The sequence below is a fragment of the Nannobrachium achirus genome, assembly GCF_963921795.1.
Source record: "Nannobrachium achirus genome assembly, chromosome: 7".
NCBI lineage: Eukaryota > Metazoa > Chordata > Actinopteri > Myctophiformes > Myctophidae > Nannobrachium > Nannobrachium achirus.
Window position 1 is genome coordinate 1,890,256 of NC_137816.1, and position 27,271 is coordinate 1,917,526.

General features: G+C 41.3%; 1 protein-coding gene across 2 annotated transcripts in view; it reads left to right on the forward strand.

Moving 5' to 3' along the window:
* Positions 1 to 537: 537 nt before the first annotated feature.
* Positions 538 to 27,271, forward strand: part of nadsyn1 (NAD synthetase 1) — a 50,453-nt gene continuing 23,719 nt past the window's right edge. Inside the window, exons 1-12 of one of the 2 annotated variants that reach the window (XM_080729987.1) lie at positions 538 to 637; positions 1,499 to 1,559; positions 4,977 to 5,093; positions 6,005 to 6,058; positions 7,014 to 7,103; positions 7,489 to 7,540; positions 9,141 to 9,229; positions 9,723 to 9,840; positions 12,791 to 12,922; positions 16,988 to 17,059; positions 21,542 to 21,666; positions 26,246 to 26,294. In XM_080729987.1, the coding sequence (XP_080586113.1) occupies positions 553 to 637; positions 1,499 to 1,559; positions 4,977 to 5,093; positions 6,005 to 6,058; positions 7,014 to 7,103; positions 7,489 to 7,540; positions 9,141 to 9,229; positions 9,723 to 9,840; positions 12,791 to 12,922; positions 16,988 to 17,059; positions 21,542 to 21,666; positions 26,246 to 26,294 (1,044 nt within the window). In that variant the 5' untranslated portion in view covers positions 538 to 552. The other variant, XM_080729986.1, reaches the window with a different exon arrangement.

Consider the following 27,271-nt stretch of genomic DNA (forward strand, 5'->3'; position numbering starts at 1 on the left):
TGAAACACCTGTGTTTTGACCCAAGAAATGGCCGCTAAGGACTACAATGACGTAGCCGCTGGCACACACTATACTGCCATACTGTCACTGATATTCAAAACACTGCTGAAATGAACTTTGACCCATTTAGAATGTCCTGTCTATTAAATCAACAAATACCCACTAAAGAGACTACAGCTAGCCTATCATCTTTATTGTAGAGCTGGAAAACACCAGCTGTGTGCAATTATTATTATTATTATTATTATTATTAAGGCCCATTCCCACTGACTGGGCCAGATAACAGATAAAAAAAATCTCTTTCTCCAGATATTTGTCCATTCAAAAAATATCTGTCAAAGATAAAACAACTGTATCAACTGTAAACATCTGTATCTACTATACCATCCACTTGAATGGAAACATATCTGGAGAAAGAGATTTTTTTATCTGTTATCTGGCCCAGTGGGAATGGGCCTTTACACTTATTAAAATCATCATCATCATCATCATCATCATCATTCATCACTAAAAACATATTGCTGAAGAGTTGTACATTGCTTCTTCATTCTAATGAGTTGCTCTTATTTTGAAGGCCGAGCTGTTCTTGTTCCCGGATCAGCGTGCTCGGTGCATCCTGTGCTGTGTTGTTTAGGAGGTGTGTTGGTGTGTGTCAGTGTGTGTTTATGTCTGGCCAGTAAATGTCATACTTGCACACAAGTGGATAACTTAACTTATGGACAATTATAGCTTTATGTAGCAGACATTCTTTTTACGTCTCGTTGAATCTGTGGCGTCAGTGAATATTTGAGATGGGGCGTAAAGTTACTCTTGCTACTTGTTCGCTGAATCAGTGGGCTTTAGACTTTGACGGGAACTTTGAGAGGATCCTGAAAAGTAAGTATGTCATAACAGCTACAGATATTTGAAACCATACTCACATGGCTTTATTGATCGTTTGAAAACGTAAAGTAGCCAGAACGGCTAGTGTTCTCTCCAGGTTTTAGGGTTGCAGGTGTTTGCAGGGATTACACAAAAAGGTACAGTGTCATTATTGAATAATTTAGCATATCTAAAAGACATGAAGAAGACACAAGAACACAAAGTTGACTGTGAAAGTCACATTTTTGGAATTGCAAAATGCAGTTAATGACACAATGTGCAATATTGCTGTACCCCCATGGATAGATATAAAGTGAAAGCTATTCAAATCTAAACATGTCTCAGTCAGAAGAACACATATACTTCCATAATCCATGCCATGCATCTCATAACCTGTTGATATTGGAAGGTCACATGCGTTCACTTCCAACCAGTCCCCAGCAGAGGCAGGTTTGTGTAATGACCTAGTAAGCTGTAAGCAGACTAAGCACCCCTTCTTGTGTTGCCTTTGCCTCCCCTATCTCCTCCTTAATCTGCACATAATACAGGCAGCCAAATCATGATACCTCTCTGTTCTTTTCACAGGCCAAGTCATATCATTTGATATGCCAATTGTTCTATTGTGTTTCCTCTCCAGGTATTGAGATTGCCAAGTCTAATGGGGCTAAATACAGACTGGGGCCAGAGCTGGAAATCTGGTATGAATGGAACATGTAATTTTGTATGTGCCTATTTATTGTCTACATTGTCAACAGAATGTCCCCCCCCCCCCCCCCCTTAATTTATACAGTTGAAAATCCCATATGATCAAGATCTCTTTTACGAGGAACTGAAAATAGAACGTAACAAACAATAACATACAAATAGAAACTACTTAAAAATAAGTCCAGTGCAGAGTCTTAAGGCAGGAGAAATAATTAGCAGACTTTGAAAAAAAAAAAAAAAAAAAAGTTTTAAGATTTGTTTTTGGGCTTTTTATGCCTTTATTTGATAGGATAGTAGACTGACAGGAAATGGGGAGAGAGATGGGGAATGACATATGGCAAAGGTTGTCCGGATCGGGAATCAAACCGGCGACGCCAGCAGGCATCATAGACTAGTATGTGGTATGCGCCTTGACCACTAGGCCAGCGGGCACCCCCAGACTTTGGAAATTCATATACAAAAAAATGTACTGTATATATTTTAGAATGACGCTCTCTATTGTCCACAAACGGAAATGCCCGCACTAAAAATATAAAAACAGGACACACCATCCAGGTACAATGAACTAACATCTTCCAACACCTGTCTGGAAAACTTGACAAAATGCAGCATGTAAGATGTGCTTTGTGCAAAGTACACATTACCTGAGCTCAGTAGCAAGATGGAGCATAGGACAAATATAAAATAAATCCCACCTGACCCCACCTGTGAATATGAAGTAAAATATGCTGTGTGGTGAATTTGCTGTTCCTCTTGTTCGTTTTGGGCCTTAAGTCACTCAGCTGCTGTCTCTGTTGTTTTCCAACCATTTTAAATTACCATACCAGATGACAATAATAATGATGACGTCAAACGTTAACTCATTGGCCGCCTCCCCCGATAGTCCCGAGAAAATCCCAATGTCGCTCCCCGCCAGGCCCGATAGTCCCGAGAATTAGCTTTTATATAATGTAATGTTTAATTACATTCTCCCCCTGCTCGTGACAAATTCTGAGCCTTTTATCTTAAAGGGAACCTAAAATATCACACATCAAAGTAAGTGTGTTTGAAAAAAAGACTGTAATAATGTACAAATTGCAATACAAATGTATAAATCTCCCCAACCACAGTTAATTGGCAAAAGACGCATTTGAGCTCAAAAGGCTGGCAGCCGAAAAAAAAGAGAAGAAAAAAACAGCTGTGTGTGTGTGTGTGTGTGTGTGTGTGTGTGTGTGTGTGTGTGTGTGTGTGTGTGTGTGTGTGTGTGTGCACATCTCTTAGCTGGCTGGTGGTCCACGACCACTGTCTGTTTCAGTGGTCCCCCTGTCCTAATCAGCACACAGTCCCATAAAGAAATAGTGCTATCAGAGTCTCTGATTCAGAGATCTGTCTCTCTCTCTCTCTCTCTCTCAAGACACAAAAAAATTATCGCCAATTCGCCATATAAATGCTTCTAAAACATACCTGAGAATGATGATGGTTGATTAGTATCCACAGGTTACTGTATAATCCATATATCCAGGCTATAATATATTGTTTTGTAATGGTCCACAAGCAGCCAAGCAGGCCATTGTCAACAGGCGGTCCTTTGCAAAAGGGGGTCCCTGGGGGGTCCGCGGGCTCAACGCTTCGCTCAGCAGAGCAGTGGGAACACGATAATCAACTCTTACAAAATCAATCAATAAAACTGCCCGATTACATAAAGTTCACACGACGCGATCCAGTTGATTCAGAGACAAGTGAAGTGGTCCCTGAAAGGGGGTCCGTCCTCTCACTACCCTGCCTGGTCTCCAGCCAACACTTCTCAAGGGTGGTGGTCGTGGACCACCACCAAAACTCCCACGCTCCCCCACCACGCTCCTCCAAAAAAGCAAGAGATCAACTAGTGTTGATTACTAACGAGCAAAGACGCAGAGGAGCTGTTTAGCAGGGCAGTGCAGAGGATTTTTTTAGGGGCAGGGGGAGACATTTTTCTAACATGTCCTAGAATGTGAAAATAGCAGATCTACAAGCTCTACAAGCTCTCAATGTGTCACAGAGCGATGTGTTGAGCTTGTAGAGCTTGTAGATCTGCTATTTTCACATTCTAGGACATGTTAGAAAAAAGACTCATGCCCCCTTTGATGTCTATTTGTGTGTGTGCACCTGTACAGATCAAAACCCATCCGAGACCGAAAACAGACACATAGAGACAGAGAGAAAGCGCCCCCAAGTGGGGGCTCACATAAATGCTCACATAAATACTGCAATATACAGTAGTATATATGTGAAATTGCTGAGTGTATGGTCAGACATAGCCAATAAAAATATGTTTCTCTGCATTTTTCTAAACAGAAAAAAAAGAAAAAAAAGAAATCCTATTACATAATTACATTAGTACACTTATCTGATAATGCCTGAAGCCATAAAGACAAATATCAAGTGAGTTATCCACTTGAAAAGCGATCGATCACAAAAAGGTCAATATTTCCAGTTGTTTCAATTATAGCTGGATTTTGGTCAAAAATGGCTATTTTGAGATGGCTGCAACTATAGAAAAAAAAGCTTTTTATTTATTTGTTTTATTTTTTGGTGAGACTAGAGGTGGTCCTGTTTCAATTCAGGTCCTGTATGACACAAAATACAGAATACAGAATTTAGGAAAAATGTCAATATAAAAAAAATATATCAATTTTTTCATTAAACAAAATGGCAGGGGAGCCAAACAGTCAATGTTAAAATGGCGGCCAATGAGTTAAGGTGCTCTCCACGAGGCGTTTGTCTAGAATTATTGAATGCTTTAACCAGTGAAAAATAGCAGATCTACAAGCTCAGCTTGTAGATCTGCTATTTTTGAAAAAGTCGTGAAAATGTGTGCAAATCTTTGAATATATGTATTTTTAAAGCGAACGTTTGTAACTCAATTTTTGCTTCTGGGGGGTCCCTGGAACTAGATATTTTGAGATGCGGGTCCGTGGCCAAATACACATCAGTTTGGGGGTCCTTCACATGAAAAGGTTTGAGAACCAATGACACAGTAGTCTCTCAAGAACAGACTAACTGAGCTCCAGTTAAGTGAAAAGGACCTTTTCTTTGACGATGGCTGGCCAGATTGCTGACATAGAAACGTAGGTTTTTCAAAAAACCTTAGAAGGATTCAAAAGACACTTATATAATCGGGTCAAAATTCTACTTTTCACGATTTTTCAAAAATAGCAGATCTACAAGCTGGCATCGCGGCACTCGGTGCCGCGCTGTGAGCTTGTATATCTGCTATTTTTCAATAGTTAAAGCATAGAATAATGATACACGATAATGTGTACCCGTTCTAATTGGGGTAATAATAATACTAACCGGAAGATTGTTTTACAAACCTCCTGACCTTCACCCAAACCTAACTATCAACTCGCTGACTTTCTTTATTTCTCTGTCTTCTCGTCCATCTTCCTTAGTGGCTATGGCTGTGCAGATCACTTCTACGAGTCGGACACGTTGCTCCACTGTTTCCAGGTGCTCAGGAAGCTTCTGGAATCTCCGGTCACCCAGGGCATCATCTGTGATGTGGGCATGTTAGTAATATATCCTTGCGTCTAACTTCTAACAGACCTATGTATGCAGTCAAAATTATTTACCTCAATGTCTGAACTTAAGTCTGAACGTTCCTTCTATGATAAATGATATTGTATAGTTTTATGCTTGAGAGTAGGGCTGTCACGATTTGACATTTTACATGACCATTAATTGTCACTCAAATAATTGCGATTAACGATTTAATTGTGTTTTTGTCGTTGATAATAACATTTCTGTTCGGCTTTTAGGCTTTGAAGTTGCACACGGCAGATATGACACATGACATAACCTAAATATTCAAAGAAATTACTGACATATTTGACAACTTTCTACTTAAAAATAACATTGATAGTGGAAATAGCCGATCTACTGTACGAGCTCACAAGTTGTGAGCTTGTAGATCTGCTATTTCCACTATTTCTGGAAATGTTTGTACATGCATGAACATTTTTCAACATTCACGATTATGACGATTATGACAAAATATTTGCGATTATGTCAAATAATTGCGATTAGACGATTATGTAATAATTGTGACAGCCCTACTTGAGAGAATTCAAATGTCCCATGATCTATTAAATGTCTATTAAATAGATCATGGGACACTTTAAATACTTAAAGTTGTGCATTATGCACCACATATATCAATTAGATTCTATGTGATATATTTGGTGCATATTATGCACAATTCGACAGAGTTTTAATATAATAATCTTGGTTAGTGTCAGTGATATATAAAACTCGTTGTTTAGGCCTATATGTCCTGCTTTAAACAACTAATACCAATGATGCCACCCCTCATCTAAAGAAGAATGAGTCTTTCTCATGGGTATATATCACTGAATTCACCATACAATTCTTTGTTTGTCTGTTCCCGTACCTGATTATTTCTTGTTATTTTGACCCTCAGGCCCATCATGCATCATAATGTGCGTTACAACTGTCGAGTGCTGTTCCTTAACAGGTACAGTATGTTGCTTATCAAACCATATGTTAGCTATGATCTAGTTGTACATCTCTTACCTGGAATGGATACGTATAAGGGCTTTCACAGACTATGGTACCTAATCTGAGCGAAATGAAATTAACATGAATGATTAATGTCAATATAGATCATACGATGAAGCTTGTAGATCTGCTATTTTGAAACCTTTTTAGGTACTTTTACTTTTGGTACTTTAAGTATATTTTTATGCCATTACTTTTGCACTTTTACTTTTGAACACAGGCTTTTTACTATGTAACAAAGAGTATTTTTATATTGTGGTATTGCCACTTTTACCCCATTCAGGCCTAGGATTATTGAATGCTTTAACCAGTGAAAAATAGCAGATATACAAGCTCACAGCGCGGCACCGAGTGCCGCGCTGCGAGCTTGTAGATCTGCTATTTTTTGAAAAAGTCGTGAAAATGTGTGCAAATCTTTGAATATATGTATTTTCAAAGCAAACGTTTGTAACTAAAATTTCGCTTCTGGGAGGTCCCTGGAACAAAATATTTTAAGATGGGGGTCTGTGGCCAAATAAATATAATTTTGGGGGTCCTTCACATGAAAAGGTTTGAGAACCACTGACATAGTAGTCTCTCAAGAACAGACTAACTGAGCTCCATTTAAGTGAAAAGGACCTTTTCTTTGACGATGGCTGGCCAGATTGCTGACATAGAAACATAGGTTTTGAAGGATTCAAAAGACACTTATAGAATCGGGTCAAAATTCACATTTTCACGATGTTTCAAAAATAGCAGATCTACAAGCTCGCGCTGTGAGCTTGTATATCTGCTATTTTTCAATAGTTAAAGCATAAAATAATGATACACAATAATGTGTACCCGTTCTAAATGGAAAATATCTGAATATGTCTTCCGCCGTTGGTGTCTACTAAACTAATTTGTTGTCTTATTCTGCGTCTGTTCTGAAGGAAGATACTACTCATAAGACCTAAAATGTACATGGCTAACTCTGGGAACTACAGGGAGTTGCGCTGGTTTTCACCGTGGAACCCAGTCAGGTTGGTCCTCGCAACATGGCATCAGATGTAAATCTGTACAGTGGCTTTAGCCAAGATTGGCCATTGACAGTTATATCAGTATTGCCAATGCCATATAATGCTACTTTCGATATTGATAATGTACTGATAATGAGCACACATTGGCACATTCTCTTATGTTTTATTTTACTTTTAAAACTCCTTACAGAATTTAGAATCTTTGGGTGTAGCTCGTCCAAATTGGTCTTTGACAGACACATTTGTTGGATGTCTCCCCAAGAAAATCTTCTAAAACCATCTAACATGATTAATATGTTTGAATAATAATACTCAACTGGTGTCATTTTGATAATATTCCTCTATACATTTGATTGGTTAGAAATTGTCACATGTCTTTTCACTCTAGATGTGTAGAGGAGTATTTCCTGCCCAGAATGATCCAGGAGGTGACGGGACAGGTAAGACCACTATACTCCTCTGTACTGAGCTGGGGGTGGGGGTTTAATCACTTAGACCAGGGTTCCCCAATAGGCGACCCACGGGCCATTTGCAGCCCGCGGGGGTCTACTGTCTGGCCCACACCAACCCCAGTAATAATGGTGGTATAAGGGCAGCAACAACACTAGTATATCGTCGTTGTCGGGTGGAAATCTCGTATCTCCAAATTTGTACGTTCTTTCGCAAATCATACAAGGCCGTCGCACAAAAGTAGTGAAAACAGCAGATCTACAAGCCGTTGTGTGCTTGTAGATCGGCTGTTTTCACTAGTTTAAATCATTTTTAAAATGATAAATTCAAAACAAACGGTTTTGGACACAAGATTTTCACCCGACAACAACGAAAACTGTCGGTGGAGTATCGGGAACGCCACCGTCGCCCCCTGCAATGTTGTGGCCCTCGGCTTGGTACCCTAGACATAATTCGGCCCTTGGGGAAAACTAATTGGGGAACCCTGACTTAGACCATTAAAACGGGGAAAGCGGCGGCACGGTGGTGCAGTCGGTAGCGCTGTCGCATCACAGTTAGAAGGTCCTGGGTTTTTATTCCCGCTGGGGATGCGGTGGGCGCTGGGGGCGTGTTCTCTCCTCTGCATCATCATTGGCCATACCCTAGGTGGGGTTGGAAAAATGGCTCTGTATGGAGTTTTGCATGTTCTCCCTGTGTCTCCTGGGGTAGGTGCCCTCACAAAAACATAATAGTAATCCTGGTCTCTATACTGCCTCCCCCTGGCACCTGATGGAGGGGAAAGGAACTGGTTGGAATAACGTGTTCCTTCCACGCGCTACGTCCAGCCGGGGAATCTCTCCCCTGTCAGGTGAAAAGAAGCGGCTTGGACTCCTCATGCATAGAAGGAAGCATGAGGTCAGTCCGTTGCTCTCCCCAGGTTGGCAGAGGGAGTGTAGCGCCCAGGTTTACATTAGATAATTGACACCGGGTGAAAGAATGGGTTACAAAAATCGTGGGATAATAATGTAAGGGGGGGGAAAAAAATATGTGAAAGCATCTGTGTAATGCAGGGGTGTCCAAAGTGCGGCCCGGGGGCCAAATGCAGCCCGAGGACACATTTTATACGGCCCTCTGCTTCATTCCTAAATTTTATTATAAACAGCCCACCAGTACTGTCAAACAATAATATTCTCCCAGAGTATAAGGCGGTCGCACAAAAGTAGTGAAAACAATAGATCTACAAGCACGCGAGGCGTGCTTGTAGATCGGCTGTTTTCACTAGTTTAAATCATTTTTAAAATGATGAAAACGAACTTTTTTTCTTTTCTTTTTTTTGGTTTTCACCCGACAACGATGATATGTATGGGCCTTTGTTTACATTATATCAGGAAATGTAGTCGGCCCTTGGGTGTTTTAATATTTTCTAATGTGGCCCCCTTTGAAAAAAGTTTGGACACCCCTGGTGTAATGTAAGGGGGGGAAACAATACGTGAAAGCATCTGTGTAATATTTTTTTTTTATACTTTGGCTCGAACATTTGTAACTAAAATCTTTGCTTCTGGGGGTCCCTGGAATGATTTGAAACTAACTGACATCTTGTGTGTCCTCAAGGATACTGTTCCCTTTGGTTACTGCGTCCTTTCTACCAAGGACACCTGCATTGGGAGTGAGATATGTCAGGAGCTCTGGAGTCCTAGAAGGTAGTGTATACATGTAGATAAGTATAAGAGAATTGGTTTATCCTATTGTATTCCTTTTATTGTTGATGGGTTAAAATCCCATTTATTTTGATCAATATTATTGAGTTAGAGTCCCATTACTATGTGGATTAGTCATTTAACACAACCAGTTTTGAGTCTCCTTGATGTTGTGACTATATTTATTTTTTCACGTGTCGTCAAATGCCTTTTTATGCCTTTAAAATGTTACAGTACTGAATAGTTATGAAATGTATGTGCTATATGAACTTTCCTAGATACTGACATTGCCTATGCATAAAAGCAACCATTGTGCCGTTTTATTACTCCAGCCACAGTAACTTGTTAATAACTGCAGCCCTTCCACATACCACCATCACTATTTTCCATGCCTAACAAAAACAAACATTATTATTAATATTACTATTATTATATTGTCCATAATGGTTTCACTGTTAAAATAAAAAAAGAGTTTGTGTTATCTCTGCTCCCTTAGCCCTCATGTACACATGGGTCTGGATGGGGTGGAAATAATCACCAACTCCTCAGCCAGCCACCATGAGTTACGCAAGGCCGACCTCAGAGTCAACATGATCAAATCTGCCACCCAGAAGGTACACTTGCACCTGCACCAGTGTTGTTTTTGACAACAAATTTTGATTTAGTTTTAGTCATAGTCTTTTTAATAAAATGTTCATTTAGTTTTAGTCATAATTTAGTCACCTGAAACGTTTTAGTTTTAGTCTAATTTTAGTCGACTGAATATCATAAGATTTTAGGCGACTAAATCTACAGTTGATTTAGTCAACTGAAATGTATTTTGGCAGGCCTTGATGGCATCGTAATGACTGATTTTATACTTGGTTCTGTGCTGAAAATAGCAGATCTACAAGCTCACAACGCGCCGCGCTGTGACGCGTTGTGAGCTTGTAGATCGGCTATTTTCAGCAAGCAACACTGGAGACCAACCAAACATAAAATGACTGTCTTCTACACTAGTCCCTCCCTAACATTTTAGTCTAGTTTTTATTTTGTTGACGAAATTGTCAATATATTTAGTCGTAGTTTTAGTCATCACAGCTTAGTTTTTATTTAGTTTTCATCAGTGAAAAAAACACAGTCGACAAACATTTTTCGTCATAGTTTTAGTCGACAAAATCAACACTGACCTGCCCTGCACACATGCACTCAAACTGTAATGGAAAGTCATGCAGGTATTTTAAGCAAGTAACCACCAGATGGCATCATTGTGTTCTTTCACAGGGAGGAAGCACAGGAGTGTTCTCTGTAGCCAACCTCAATAATATTGATCTATCCTTCTGTTATAAATAATGACACAAAGACTGATGCAGTTCATAGTTATGGATATAATACATTATTCTGTTTACATAGATCATAATTGTTGACTCTTTCAGAAATGCTACACATGAATTTACTATTTACATATTTACAGGTGAGTACACGCTAGGGCATTCACGAATAGTGATTTTTAGTATTTGAATTATTCGACCTCAAAGTATTCGAATAGTTGAATATTCAACAGGACTGGCCAAACTGTCAAATATTAAGTAAGCAAGAGGCGAACATTGTGAAAATAGCTGATCTACATGCTCACAACGCCTCGTGTTCACAATATTTATCTGTGGAACAGAGTCACATTAAATGTAATACCTACAATTCCAAGTGCTTGTCAGGGTTCTTATGACTTCCTATCTAGCCAAGCTTTATTAACTCATACCTCGCGATCCCCGTAGAGACCGTAGATTTCCCGCTGTACCGCGCTGCCATGCCCGTAGAGCCCGTAAAGTTTAATTAGCTTTAATCATTATGAAAGGATTAAAAGTATTAGCGCAGATTTTCGCTGATTCTGGCTCTTTAGGCCCGCCCCCCTAACTGTATCCGGTCATTTCCGGTCTGGACCGGATCCAGCTTTCCGTATCCAGTCTGAGCCTGGGCCATAGTCCCGCCTCCATTGGTTTACTGTGTAACATAAGTGGAAGCTACTCGGCGATGGAACGCTCGTTTTTCAATCGGATTTTTGCGTTTGGAAACTTTGATCCAGTCTCTACACGCCTGGATTATGATCCCCGCACATATCGTGCGTTTTGTGCGCGAACGTGTCCACGTGTTACCATAGCGCAAAGTTGGCTTTTTTCAATGCTTTTTCATGTAAACACTGGCTGATAAGCAGAGATACAGCGTGGCAACGGATATGTCTTTTTCAATGGGGTTTTTTGTATTCGAAAGCTTGTCACCGAGTCTACACGTCTACTAGATGAGTCGCGCACAGATTGTGCACGATGCGTGCGCGTGCCCACGTTAAAAGGTAAGGACAATTTGGCAGCTGCTTACTACAGCTATGTTTAAAATGGCAGAGAAATTGTTAACCATGAAGAAATATAACATATTTTTAAAGACAAAACAATAACAAAATAAAAAATAAGCGAATATTTGACTTCGGTGAACAACGTCGAATAGTGACTTTGATATTCGAATATTCAAAATATTTGGTGAATGCCCTAATACACACTCACCTAGGGGAAACAAGTCCAGTCGGACTTCTCCTTGTTTAAAACTTTAAAACATAAACAACATTCACAACCAGAATATGAATTGTTAAAATGGATATGTGATGTGTCCTCAGATTCCCTAAGAGGTGATCACTGCAGGATGTCCAGAATGAGATCTTAATGTCCTTTGTGCATTCTCTGCTTATGTGTAATCTACCTGCCCACTCTCATCTCGTAGAAAATTAATTACTAGACATGTCAGTCGCTTTCTGTGTGAAAAGTCCTTAAGTATATTTATAGTGAGAGACGCGTGTATCAAAACAGCATCCCGGTATCGGCAGTGGAAGCTTGTGATTGGCTGAACCGGAGGTAGGGAGCGCTCCGTTGTGTTCCCCTGGACCGTGCGGAGGTGACGAAATTCTGGGGGCTGAAGATTTACTATTCTGTCCATAACGGCACATAAGTCGGTAACGGCGCTGAGTCGGCTAATGCGACCGTCGCAACGCTCGACTATGCGATGTTTCATAACATATATAATCATAAACATTCTATATTTATAAGGTCAAGTATTATACTTAATAATTGGGACTAATTAAGAACCATTATCATAGTTATAATAGGCCTACATTTACAGTAGTTTATGTATTTTGGTTTGATAAGGTTGTGGGCAGAACAATTAGTTCTTGATATTTGACTATTTTTACTTTAATTATAATTAAAGACACTTCATAGTGAATTAATGATTAGAATAAATAGCCTATGTCATGATTGCTAGATCAGATTGTGTTTATAATATAACGCCGGCGTGCCTCCGTCATCCCCAACGAAAACAAGCGCTCCCCCCTTGTTCCATTGTCGGGATGCTGTTTTGATTCACGCGTGAGAGACGAGTAAAATGAGAAGAGTGTAGCAACTCTGCGCAGAATGCAAGTCTTGTATATATATCTGTAAAAAAAAGGCACTATTGGAATAATACAAACAGCTAATGCATTTCATCAGCTTAATATAGAATAGAAAGGCTGCCATTAACTGCTCATCTTATTTTGTTTTCCAGAGTGGGGGGATCTACCTCTATGCCAACCAGAAGGGCTGTGATGGGGACCGCGTCTATTATGATGGCTGTGCCATGGTGGCTATCAATGGTGATATTGTGGCACATGGCAGACAGTTCTCCATGGATGATGTGGTATGGATTTAGATTACATGTGTGGTTCAGGGTTCCCACGGTCATGAAATTCCTGGAAATATTTTGAAATTAGAAAAATATTTTTCCAGTTCTGGAAAGGTCCTGAAAGAAAATGGCTATGCATTGTCTTTGGTTATTGATTTTGTTAATACCTCTGAAATGACAAATTAAACATGGGCCAAATTGTCAAATATTAGAGGCAGAAATTGTGAAAATAGCCGATCTACGCAACGCGAGGTGTTGTGAGCATGTAGATCTGCTATTTTCACTATAGAACCGTGTTGTACAAAATTCCTCAACTCTTAGTGCTCGTCAGGGTGGGGGGGTCCCCAGTTAAAACATTATTATTTCGGGGGTCACGGCCTGAAAAGGTTGAGAACCACTGGCATACACTACCTGTCTTTGGGCATTGCACATAGGAGTAAGCGACTCGTTATTGAGCTGAATTATTGTTATATAGTCCTGGAAATCGGGTTAAATATTCTGGAAAAGTTTTGGAAATTAATAATGTTAAGTGAACCATGACCAAAAGTTTAACTTTTCTGTTTTGCAGCCTTACAATCCGGATGACTTCACTCAAAAAGTTAAAAAATCTGAGGTTCACTTTACTGGCCAAACATTCTCAGACCAAATACAATAGTGTGTTGCCTAAAGCAACCACAACAAATACCTATGAGATATTCACATCAGGCTGGCAAAGTATTGAGCTGTCTCTGCTATAATTGCCAGCCACCATATATGGTGAAGACGCTTGTTACTTTATACCCATAGAGTATTGGGAGACATGCCTATTGGATCATGACAACATATGCCTCTTTGGGCACGGTGGCGCAGTGGTTAGAGGCCCCCCAGACGAGATGCGTTATTGCATCAGATCAGAACTCGGAGCCGGGGGTTGATCGGTGTTCATTTCAAACGACAGCGATCCTCTGTCTTGAATTCGGGCCCGGTATATCCCGCTGTGCCAAGTGAAATATCTGAGACCATTACAAATGAGCCAGATATCCTGGATGACCACCCCTCGGGCCAGAGTTGATTGGGGAAAAAGTTTAATTTTATTTTTTCTGGCAGTTGATTGAATAAAGAAACAAGGCTCCTGCCTCGGTTCTCAAACTATGTGTCCCGACCCAACGTGGGGTCGCGGAAGGTGCCATGGGCTCGCACATTGACGACCATACTACTGTGTATAACGTCTATTTGCCCTTCAACTATAAAATATATATTGTTTTTTATGAGACACGCATTGTAATTAGGCTATGCTCCCAAATCCATTTTATTACCTTCTGTTTGCATATGCAATGAGTCCTGCAGTGCTGCCAATCTGTTGAAGGTGAAAATCATGGAGGTTTTTTAGCGAGGTGAAACGCCATCAAAAGCCACCTCAAAGATGCAGGTTGGAACTCACTTATATGGAGCTCAAATTAATCATTACATCATTGCGCGAAACTAGGTCACATAAATAATTAGCGCATCAGTTCCAGGTGGTGGTCCGCTCTCAAAAGTGGCCAAGCTTCTCATCATTGAGAATGCTTGCAGGTGTGCATGTTTAATATAGGAAATTGCCCATTACATCAAAGTGAGCCTTTCTCCGCACAAAAAAAGAAAGAGAGGTTTAAACTTGAACTCAGTCTGTGACTGTCCCACCTTAAAGCGCCTTCAACCAACACTGTCAGAGTAGCACTTGTATAGGTCGATTTAGAACCCTTTTAATTTATTAATATATTAGGCTGAGTCGTGAACCTTTTTCATGTAATATCCATCTTCGCGTTCGTTGATAGCCAAAAAAGCAGATACAAGCTCACAATGGACTGCATGCCATGGCTGCGTCTACAGAGAACAGATCTGTTATTTTGGGAACATAACCATGCTGCGCATTTTGATGACCAAATAATCCTGTGTGCACTGTAATATTACGTGGGAATGATATACCTTTTTGAACAATAGCCTAAATTGCGTGGTGTTAATGAGTTGTGGTCATACAACACCAAACAAAACAAGAAAAAAGACCGCACGTAGTAAAAAAGAAAAAAAAATCCCAAGGAATGTATGTCTCTCTGACTTTGAGTATGATGACATTATATGAATAATAATGTGGCATATAGCATCAACCAGCATTTTAACGGCAACCAGCCAGACATTAAACAGACATGAGCTTAATCAGCTAATAGCAATTATGAATGTCCAAACCTGCGTGCAGTCGCAGAAAAAAAAAAGTTTAACCTCTCGCTTTTTTTTACTGTCCCACCACCTCATCCAAGCATATAGAATAGGGACAGGCCTAGGTTCCTCAATATCATTTAGCTGGGGACCCCCTGGAACTCCCCAAGGACTGGCGGTCCTCTTTGAGGACCAATGAACAAACTGACAGCACGAGAGGCGCAATGATGTGCCCGCAGCCCGCGCGTAAAAGTAAAAAAAAAAAAAAGGAATGCAATGGAATGTCTCTGACTTTGAGTATTACATTAAATGAATAATGTGGCATAGTAGCATCAACCACCATGATGATAGCCCAATATATTATCTTTTATAAATATAAAAAATATATATTATATATCCCCATGTGTTGTCGTGGGGAAAGGCTTTCGTGAGGTGATAGAATAGGCCTACACTGCATGCCTTGTCGCCAAATGACTGCGCAGAAGAAAAAAAGGAAAAAAAAGAACGCTATAGGCTATAACGTTTTTGAACAAGTGATTACAACATTTTAGGGAGAAAGTAGGCTAAAGTAAAAAGTAAGTAGGCTACTAATAATAATAAAAGTGTAGGCTATTCTATTGTGAGGTGACAGAATAGCCTACACTCTGCACAGCATAAAAAAAAGGAGGAGGATCTGGCTTCATATAATCTGAAGCAATCCCGTGTGCTCATTCAGACGACAATAATTGTAAAGGGTTCCTACCCGATGACCCGAGAATATCAAGCTTTTTTTATATTCTCGGGAGAGCCCCAGACGAGTCCCGAGATCATAAAAAGCTAATTAACATAATCCGATCGTGTCGGGGTACCGTTCAAACCCAAGACCGAGTCCGGGGCCGACCGAACGATTTTCCCAGGGGATCATCCTGACAATCGGCCCCGGGGAATCGGCCCCGGGCTCGGCCCAGTGTGCACGGGCCCTTAGCACTTCTCCTCACGCCGGGGGACGCTGTGGGTGCTGGGGGCGTGTTTCTCCCTCCGCATCATCAGCGCCCACACCCTAAGTGGGGTCGGCGATCGGGACTTTCTGTGTGGAGTTTACATGTTCTCCCCGTGTCTCCTAGGGTTGATACCCTCACAAAAACATGCAGTAATCCTGGTCTCAATAATGCCTCCCCCTGGCCAGCCAGGGCACTTGATGGAGGGGAAAGGAACTGGTTGGAATAACGTGTTCCTTGCTACGTCCATCCCGGGGAAATCCCCCCTGTCAGGTGAAAAGAAACAACTTGGACTCCTCATGCATAGAAGGAAGCATGAGGTCAGTCCGTTGTCTCCCCAGGCGCGGCAGAGGGAGAGCAGAGCCCAGGATTACATAGGCAATTGGCACTGGGTGAAAATGGGTTGCAAAATCGTGGGATAAAAATGATAGAAAAAAAAAAGACTCTTGATGTTGTGAATGTAACTTTACTGCACCTATAATATTTGTGTCCACAGACATATAAAGCTAGACGCCTCCTTCGGCTAGGGGGCGTATGCATTGAGCAACCAAGGGAATCTTCGTCGCTTCCGTGTTCATTGCTTCCGCGTGCGTCACACATACGGAAGTCGGTAAGCCAATCAGAGGCAGGTGGGGGCTGGTCTTTACGTATGCAGCCTATAAGAACAGCTGAGCAGCGCAACATCGGAACTGGCTCTGTTGAATTGAATTGTGGTCCTTGGAAAAGTCACCGAAAAGACACACTGTGATTGGCCAGTAGTCACTTTGACTGACAGCGTTCCCTTTGTTTTTTCAGGAAGTCCGGTCTAGAACTTTTGCACATCGCTCCAATTAACTGCAGAGGCGAACGAGGCATCTAGCTCTTTATATCTGTGTTTGTGTCCCTTGATGTTTCTCCGTTATGTGGACATACATGTGTGTCCGTCTTACAGGAGGTTGTGACAGCCACCCTGGACCTTGAGGATGTGCGTAGTTACAGAGGAGAGGTGTGCCAGCCTCACATGGTGAGATTTGGTACCAGTAATAAAACAGAACTGATCAACTGTTCTGTTTTATTACGATGTCAAGACCCCGACCGCCCACATGACTGACTCTGCAAAATCGTTAATAGGATAGGATAACACTTTAATAATCCCAGAGGTGAACATTTAGATTTTACACTAAGTGAAATTGAGTGTATTCCAGTCCACCGTGTCATTAGTGGCGTTTCCATAAAGCCACTTTTTGCGCATTAACGGCTTATTCGCAAAATCTTTTTATGGAAACACTTCAAAATGCGAATAAACTTTCATTATCCACAAAAAAAGTTATCCGCTTGGAGGAGGAGGATTTTGAGGCTTTATCGAATAAACTAAATGCGCATTTGTGAATGGAAACGGGTCAGACAATAAATGCGAATAGATTATGACGTTCTGGGTCCATATCGTCCTCCAATTTAACACTTTCCTCTGCCGCTTAACGTCCATTGTATAGCGTTAGCCCACAAAACAAACCGGTTGTTTGTTACACACGGAGTGACACGGACCGTGAGTAAATTCCTCCCGTTTTCACCTCCCGGAGTCAAGCCATCCGTGGCTAACACTTCCTCATCACACGCCAAAAGTGGCTGATCTACAAGCTCACAGCAGCTCGCATCCGCGTCTCTGCAGTCCGCGTCGCGTTGTGAGCTTGCAGATCGGCCACCTTCCAGAGAACGCTGAAGCTTGCAGCATGAGCACTGTGCAGCGACGAAACCACGGTTTTCCCGGTGAACCTGACCGCAACGGTGGGGGCGCGGGAGTGTGGGGAACACACACCACTGATTATTGCCGATGATGGAGAGGTTATATAGCTTTATGTATTGAGAGGCACTCTTGCCAATTTCGTAAGAGACTCGTCGCCAATTGTAAGATATTTAAAAGTTATTTGGGGCCATGATGATTGATAACCCCTTCTTCCCACTACTAGACAGTGACCGAGTCACAGCAGTCAGACGTGCAGTGCTCTGGTTCGGTCTGAAAAAATCAGCCCGATCAACTCATGCGACCGTCGCTAATTCGAATGACACCCACAAATGGAAACATGCTAAATTCGCTTTGTCTTAATGCGTATTTCTAATAATTCGCTTCCCTAATTCGAATAAGTTTATGGAAACATGGCTATTGTCTAGTCCAGTTGTCCCTTCGCTGAGAGAGAGATGAAGCAGGGACGCCCACTATTGTACGCGGGCTGTCACGATGATGACATTTACATGATGATTAATTGTCACTCAAATAATTGCGATGAACAATTTAATTGTGTATTTGTCGCTGACAATTACATTTCTGTTTGGCTTTTAGGCTTTGAAGTTGCACATGGCAATCATGACACACAACTTAAATATACAAAGAAATTACTGACATATTTGACAATTTTATACTTAAAAAAGAACATTGATATTGGCAATAGCCGATCTACAAGCTCACAGTTGTGAGCTTGTAGATCTGCTATTTCCACTACTTTTTGAAAGTGATTGTAACTATATTAACATTTCTCAACATGGAAACGATTATGACGATTAATTGCGATTACCTCAAATAATTGCGATTAGACGATTAATTGTAATAGTTGTGACAGCCCTACTATTGTATACATTTGTTGCAGACTTGTTTGACAGCACTATCACTGTATGTTGGATTCATGTGTATTTTCAGATATTTAATCACTTAAACCGTTATCACCGAAAATAGGCGTTATGCGCTTGTAGATCTGCTATTTCTTCTAAAGTTCCCCTCAGAATAGGGATGCTAAGGTTCAAGTGGTTAATGTAAAAAAGTATCCTATCACACAAAGATTTGGCGGCCACACTGTAGTAACTATGAGGACCCCCTAGGGGTCCCAGACCCCCTGTTGAAGTAGCTGAAGACCCCTGGTCTAGTCTAACTGCATGGTCACTCTTCTTTGGGGCCTGGTACACAAACTGGGCATTCCTTACATGTGGCTTTAGCAGTGTTGATTTAGTCGACTAAAACTATGACGATTTTTTTTTTGTCGACTGCATTTTTTTCCGACGAAAACTAAATAAAAACTAAGCTGTGATGACTAAAACTAAGACTAAATATATTGACAATTTCGTCAACAAAATATAAACTTGACTAAAACGTTAGGGAGGGACTAGTGGAGAAGAGAGTAATTTTATGTTTGGTTGCTCTCAGGTGTTGCGTGCTGAAAATAGCCGATCTACAAGCTCAGCGCGACGCGTTGTGAGCTTGTAGATCGATATTTTCAGCATTCAACCAAGTGTAAAATTAGCCATTACAATGTCATCAAGGCCTGCCAAAATACATTTCAGTTGACTAAATCAACTGTAAATTTAGTCCACCTAAAATCTTATGATATTTAGTCGACTAAAATTAGACAAACTAAAACTTTTCCGGTGACTAAATTATGACTAAAACTAAAAGAGATTTTATTCAAAAGACTATGACTAAAACTAAATCAAAATTTCCTGTCAAAAACAACACTGGGCTTTAGTCCATGCTGATCACAGCAGTCGGCTTGTTTCTTTTAGTGTGAGTCTGTGAGAGTCATTGGGCTGACAATCTCAGTCATGGCTGTGAAGATTCAGATATCAGAAACATCTTTGACTCTTCAAGATCTGAAAATAAACCTGTGTTGTGTGATCTGAGAAGTTACGAATGCGTGAAAACAGCCATGTGTGGCAAACTGATGAATGTTACAGTATTGCTCATGCTGTGGTGTGCTGCGCAAATCATTATTAAATATTTATCCATATTTATTTACATTATAATATTCATCTTTGTCATTATACACTAGAAAACACGTACTAATTCTGTGTGTAAACAATTTTAATACTAAATAAGAAAGAAAAATAAATAATAGGGTGGATATAGCTTTGCTGGACTGGAATTTAATTTGTCTTCTCCCCCCCCCCCCCCCCCCCCCCAACTTGGAAGACGGCACACAGTAAAAATATTCAACATATTAACATCTCGGTGTAAACTTAATGTAATCATGCCGCCAAGTCCTGTATGTACTAATTTCAAATTAAAGGCATGCTTATGTATCAGTCATTTCCTTTGAGTGGGTGAGTGATTGAGTGAGTGATTTTGTATGTGCATGTGCTGTACAGTACTGCAAGGGTCTTCAACAGGGGGTCCAGTACCCCTAGGGGGTCCTCAGAGTTACTACAGGGGGTCCTCCAAATCTTTGTGTGATAGAAACTTTTTTCTCCTTTTTTATATTAACCACTTGAACCCTAGTGTCCATATTCTAAGAACTTTAGCCAAACATAGCAGAACTACAAGCTCACAACGCCTCGCAGCGCGAGGCGCTGTGAGCTTGTAGATCGGCTATTTTCGGCAAAGACGTTTGTTGTAGAGGGGAAAAAAGAAAAAAAGTGAAATGTCAAGTTATGTATTGTCGATTCAAGTGGTTAAATACGTATCTGAAAACAACCTGACATGAATCCAAAATACACTTATGATTTTGCTGTCAAACAATGAAACTATATGGAATCTATGAAAAGGTCCCTGCTTCATCTCTCTCTCAACTAAGGGGTCCTTGGCTTGAAAACGTTGAAGACCCCTGCAGCTCTGTATGTGTATATGAATGAATGAATGGGTGCACATACAGTATTGTTTGCCTTCATGCAGTACCGGTTGCTTATGTTTACCTGTTGCAGGCCTCTAACTGTAATAACCGACACAGACAGAAATAGCATGCCTGATAATTAGCTCTCACATGTCATACATACTGTAGCACAGCACATGAGCCTGTCACAGGGGTGGTTGGCTCTGCATTGTGCTCTCTTCAATGACGTGTTCGTAAACCACAGTGATTTCCTCTTGAGCATTGTGGTGAGCGAACAGGTTGAAAAGCTTTCGGTTTGTGTTGCTCTTGTTTTCTCAAGTCTGTCTTGGTCTGTGTCCGAAACAGTGTTGTTTTTGACAGCAAATGTAGATTTAGTTTTAGTCATAGTCTTTTGAATAAAATGAAATTTAGTTTTAGTCATAATTTAGTCACCTGATTTTTTTTAGTTTTAGTCTAATTTTAGTCGACTAAATATAAGATTTTAGGCGACTAAATCTACAGTTGATTTAGTCAACTGAAATGTATTTTGGCAGGCCTTGATGGCATCGTAATGACTGATTTTACACTTGGTTGCGTGCTGAAAATAAGCTTGTAGATCAGCTATTTTCAGCACGCAACACCTGAGAGCAACCAAACATAAAATGACTCTCTTCTCCACTAGTCCCTCCCTAACGTTTTAGTCTAGTTTTTATTTTGTTGACGAAGTTGTCAATATATTTAGTCTTAGTTGTAGTCATCACAGCTTCGTTTTTATTTCGTTTTTATTTAGTTTTCGTCAGTAAAAAAACGCAGTCGACAAACATTTTTTTCATTATAGTTTTAGTCGACGAAATCAACACTGGTCAGAAAGAACACCACCTGCATGTACTCCCTCTCTCTCCCACTCATCTTTCCTCTGCTGTCCTCCAAAACAGGAAAGTGAGCACAAGCCATGTCACAGGGTCAAAGTTGACTTCTGTCTGTCCAGTGACGACGATATCTACCTCCCCACTCACCAGCCAATATCATGGCAGTTCCACACCCCAGAGGAAGAGATCAGGTTGGACATTTACTTAACAACCCATTTAGGCCTAGAATTATTGAATGTTTAACCAGTGAAAAACAGCAGATATACAAGCTCACTGCTATTTTTGAAAATGCCGTGAAAATGTGTGCAAATCTTTGAATATATGTATTTTCAAAGCGAACCTTTGTAACTGAAATTTTGCTTCTGGGTGGTCCCTGGAACTAAATATTTTGAGATAGGGGTCCGAGAACCACTGACATAGTAGTCTCTCAAGAACAGACTAACTGAGCTCCATTTAAGTGAAAAGGACCTTTTCTTTGACGATGGCTGGCCAGATTGCTGACATAGAAACATAGGTTTTTCCAAAAATCTTAGAAGGATTCAAAAGACACTTATAGAATCGGGTCAAACTTCTAATTTTCACGATTTTTCAAAAATAGCAGATCTACAAGCTATTTTTACATTTACTGCTGCTATGATTTTCAATTGGGACATTATAAAACACATTATCTCACACCTCGCTGGTCATAAACACCACTACATACTGCCAGAAAATTAAACCATAATCCCAGGACAGAACAATAGTTTTTATATTAAGTATTTCACTCTCCATAGAAACAGCTTAACTTACCGTACTAAAACAGTGACCTCACTCATTCACACAGGTCATAAACTGTTTTCTGCAAAAGATGTGTCCCTTTTCAATCTTCTGCAGTGGCGTCAGTTCAGCAAAAGCTAGGGTATGGCAAAGATGGGAGTCCTCATGGAAAAGAGCCATTACATTTTGTATAACACGGTTCTATTGTGAAAAAAGCAGATCTACATGCTCACAACGCCTCGCGCTGCGAGGCGTTGTGAGCATGTAGATCGGCTATTTTCACAATGTCTGAAAAAAACGAGTTTTGACAGTTTTTTACACAGGTTTCTACGGTTTCTTGGGCTGGATTCTGGATATGGCAGCCTGGAATGGTTGTTCAAGTGCAGCTAAACTTGGCTAACCTGACTTGCGTCAGATGGTGGCAGTAGTGCGTAGGCTACCGCTCTACTTTACCATCTGAGATCTCTCGGGCAGACTCGATGTAAGGGGCGGGCCATTTTTTGAAATTCTTTAGCAGGTGATTGGATGTGGCCGTCTCTCTGTCACAGTCTGGGAGTGCCAACTCCAACCACTCATATCAACTCCCACCGAGAGAGCTCAGATGGTAAAGTAGAGCGGTAGCCTACGCACTACTGCCACCATCTGACGCAAGTCAGGTTAAAACTTGGCATGATGTTAGTAAATGTGCTACAATTAACAATAATGAATTGCACCTGTGCAGCTGACCTGCGCAACCTGGGAACATACCATTTTGTCAAGATGGGGAGAATACAAGTGTGTAGAATATAATTATAATACCTTGTTAAAGTGACCATTTTGTTACATTTTGCATTCGTAGTTATTTTACTGTAATTTAACAACATAATAACCAGCAAGATGGACAAAGAGACATTCATGGATTTATATTTAAAAGTTACTTTTATTTTCCCCCCTGGACCCAGGGTATGGCAGCTGCAGTGCATACCCCTGCCATACCCAATTGACGCCTCTGAACTTCTGTCTGTCCATTTAAACATGGCGAGTGTGTAACAACCAAGTTGGAGCTCGGTTCCTATACAGTCAAAAAGGAGATAACGTTTGTGATTATCGGGGAAACGTTTACCATCCTTTATCTAAATTGAAGGCTGGTATTGTCCTCAGTCACTGTCAGGCTTGCTGGAATCAAAAATAGATGAGGGCGATAAAGGCACACTGAAAGGTTGCATAATGAATCCACTTAAACATTAATCACTTCTGTGTGACATTCATTCCACTTCCCCCACTGCTGTCTTTGGCTCCATTGTCTACGATGGGAGAAAACATCTTCATACTTAGCCTAAGAAAACAGTATATCCTGCCTCGCTGATCAACTCATCCTCTAAACGTTTCTCTGTAAATGAAACCATGGTTTAGATAGATACCTTTATTATCCCAAGGGGGAAATTCAGTCACCCAGAGTCACACAGCAGTCAAGGTTACAAGTTACAGGACAGTAAGAAAAAGAAAAAGGACTGTTGTGTAGCCGAGCGACAAAAAAATCAAACAAGAAAGAAGAATCAACAATACAGGAAAAGCACGCGCATTAGAGCTGGGATCGGGCCCATTTTTTCTGTCCGTTCCGAACCCGTGTCCGACAGTTTTCTGTCCGACCCGAGTCGACGTCCGAGCATTAATCATGAAAAAGCGTCCGACCCGAGCCGAGGCCCGAACCTTATGTTTTCAACGCTTTTTCGCCTCGTTTCTTTTTCTTTGATGAAGCCACTGATTTACACTCACTAGCAAACGTGTTATAATGTGCAGTGCATGCAGCGTGCCTGCTTGTTACCCTTAATGTGAATATTAAGCCACGCTGTAGTTTGTGAAAGTATTCAAATAGTAGGCTATGTCGATTATTAAATTATAAAAAATAATAACGTGCGCTGCGCTCGATGTCTCACTGCAAGTTTCTGCGCCTGGAAAATAGCAGATCTACAAGCTCACAACGCGTCGCGGATGTGAGGCGTTGAGAGCTTGCAGATCAGCCACATTTTGTCACGGAACACGCCGTGATGAAGAAGTATAAGCCAGGATTTACTTGAGTGATGTGATGTGTGTTGAACCGACGGACGGACGAGGCTGGCCTGGCACAGTGCACTGCGACTGCACACAACAGCGCCGAAAAATAAACATCCAATGCAAGAGACAGTAGTGGAACACAAGCTAGGAGCTCCATTCAGCAGCACGACACTTCCAAACCACTACAGCGCGCTGCGCGTTTACCTCAGCGTGGGACTTTTCTCCGTGGTCAGAGTTGTCTCCGTGGCTGCAGCATTAGCGCGAGCAGCACACACACACACACACACACACACACACACAGTCACAGTGCCACACACACACACACACACAGGAGTTGCACGCTGCGTGCATCATCAGAGAGAGTGCATGATGCATGTCATAGGTAGGCAGAGGCTATATCAAAAATATGTCCGACTCGAATCGACGTCCGACAATTAATTATGAAAATGCGTCCGACCCGAGCCCGAGCCCGTCGGGCTTGTCGGGTCCCGTCGGATTTCGGTCGGGTATCCCAGCTCTAACGCGCATACAGAGCAACTATAAGTTTAAAAAATATATATACAAATAAAGTGTCGAGATCAGTAGAAAAAGACACAACACAACAAAGAATAGTAGTACCTAAGGTTTCTATAATGGATTGCAATTTTAAAGCACTTTTCTAAGCATATTGCAAACTCAAAGAACTTACAATGGTCCATTCATTCAAACATAAGGAATTACTTATCAACGCAGTGCCAAAAGATATACACATATATACATACAGTAAGTGTCTGCACCAAGACAATAATAATAATGCTTAGCCTAAAAAACCTATAAAGTGCAGAGCCAAAAAAAAGTCCAACAAGTTAGTGTCAAGAAGTGACCAGTGCTAAGAGTCCCAACCAAAAAAAAAGCGCACATGAATGCCCCTCTCCGCAATCCTAACACAGAGTCCAAATTATTACAGTATTACTTTTTTCTGTGTTACACGACAAGTTGACAACGCATGAGTTCACACAAAATGTGTCATGCTCCCAGCCTACATATACTGTGTATTTGCCCTTCAACTATAAAATATATATTGTTTTTAATGACACATGCATTGTAATTAGGCAAGGCTCCCAAATCCATGTTATTAACGTCTGTTCGCTTATTGAATGGTCCCGCATCGCAGCCAATCAATCGGTTTTGGACATTGTTCACAGACGCTAAGTACAGTATGGTATGTAGGAAGGTATGCTAATTAGATAATGATAGGGTTGATGTCCACCTGCTATCCTAGTTAGGTTGTAGCACATACTTGTTTTCTTAGCACTCATCATTACCCTGCATTGTGTTAACAAGGTTTCTGGCCACTTACGTATTCTGACCTACATTGCTTAAAATGTCATTGTTTAAAATGTCATTGTATTACAAAAAAAGTCAATGTTATTAATTTAATGTTTATGCCATCATAGTAATAACCTCTTTGTTACTGTAAATCAGGGTTCCCCAATTAGTTTTACCCAAGGGCAGAATTATGTCTAGGGTACCAAGCCGAGGGCCACAACATTGCAGGGGGCGACGGTGGCGTTCCCGCTACTCCAGCGACAGTTTTCGTCATTGTCGGGTGAAAATCTTGTACTGTATGTCCAAAACTGTCCGTTTTGAATTTATCATTTTAAAAATGATTTAAACTAGTGAAAACAGCCGATCTACAAACACACAACGCCTCGCACCGCGAGGCGTTGTGTGTTTGTAGATCTGCTGTTTTCACTACTTTTGTGCGACGGCCTTGTATGATTTGCGAAAGAACGTACACATTTGGAGATACGAGATTTCCACCCGACAACGACGATATACTAGTGTTGCTCTTATATCACCATTATTACTGGGGTTGGTGGGGGCCAGACAGTAGCCCCCCGGGCCGCCTATTGGGGAACCCTGGTTTATGCCATCATAGTAATAACCTGTTTGTTACTGTAAATAGTTTGTCATTGTTAATCCTGTTGTGCCTCCCAGTCTAGGACCTGCCTGCTGGCTGTGGGACTACCTCAGGAGGAGTGGACAGGTGAGTCTAAGGGGGGAACAGTTTCTCAATTGCCGCTTCTCAATTCAGAGTGTGCGCCCTTCATAGTGTAGCCCTAGCTAGGGTAGGGCTAGTGTAGTGGCTTGTCCTGTGAAGTGCACATTTTGCCTGTGAAATGGGACAGCACTGCCAAGTGCATAGCCGAGAACTTCCGGACGCAAAAAAACAATCGTCCGCCATTTCCACCCCCCCCCTCCGCTGTACTTTTAAACCATTTTAAACCGTCTTAAACGCCCCCAAACGTATTTTTTTGAGACGGGGAATTAACTTTTTATACATTTTAAGATAGTATTTTTTTCATAATTCACCATGACACAGCCTATTTTAGATAGATAGATAGATAGATAGATAGATAGATAGATACCTTTATTATCCCAAGGGGAAAATTCAGTTGTCCAGTTGTAGCATAGCAGTATACAGTTTTTACAAAGTTACAGAGAAGTAAGAAAAAAGATAGATAAGAGGAAAAAAACAAGAGCAGTACAGTACCACCAGTAAGACTCCCTAATCGGGAGATAAGCGACCGTAGGTGGACGAATAGGTACCGGCCCCGGCTCTCCCGGACGCTCCTAGGCCGAGTTAGGGCATTTTATGTGAGCTGCAGTGGAGGGGGTCCTCCACTGGGGGCGCCAACACTTTTGCATCCGTTCTGGAGCACCAGGAGTGGGTGGTCCCCAGGAATTCCCCGTGAGCAGCCCCGTTGGGGTGGTCATTTGGTCATTTGGTCATTTTTTACATATGGGGGTCCCCCAGGGACCTGGGGGTCCCTGGGGCTGGGGTCCTTGGAGGTTGTAGTTTGGCAGGCAAGGAGTGTGTGTGCAAAATCTGGCATGGATCGGGTCAACGGTTGCGGAGATATGAGCAGGGAAAAAGTGTGACGTGTGACCACATTTGGTCATTTTTTACATCTGGGGGTCCCCTAGGGACCTGGGGGTCCCTGGGGCTCCGGGGGTCCTTGG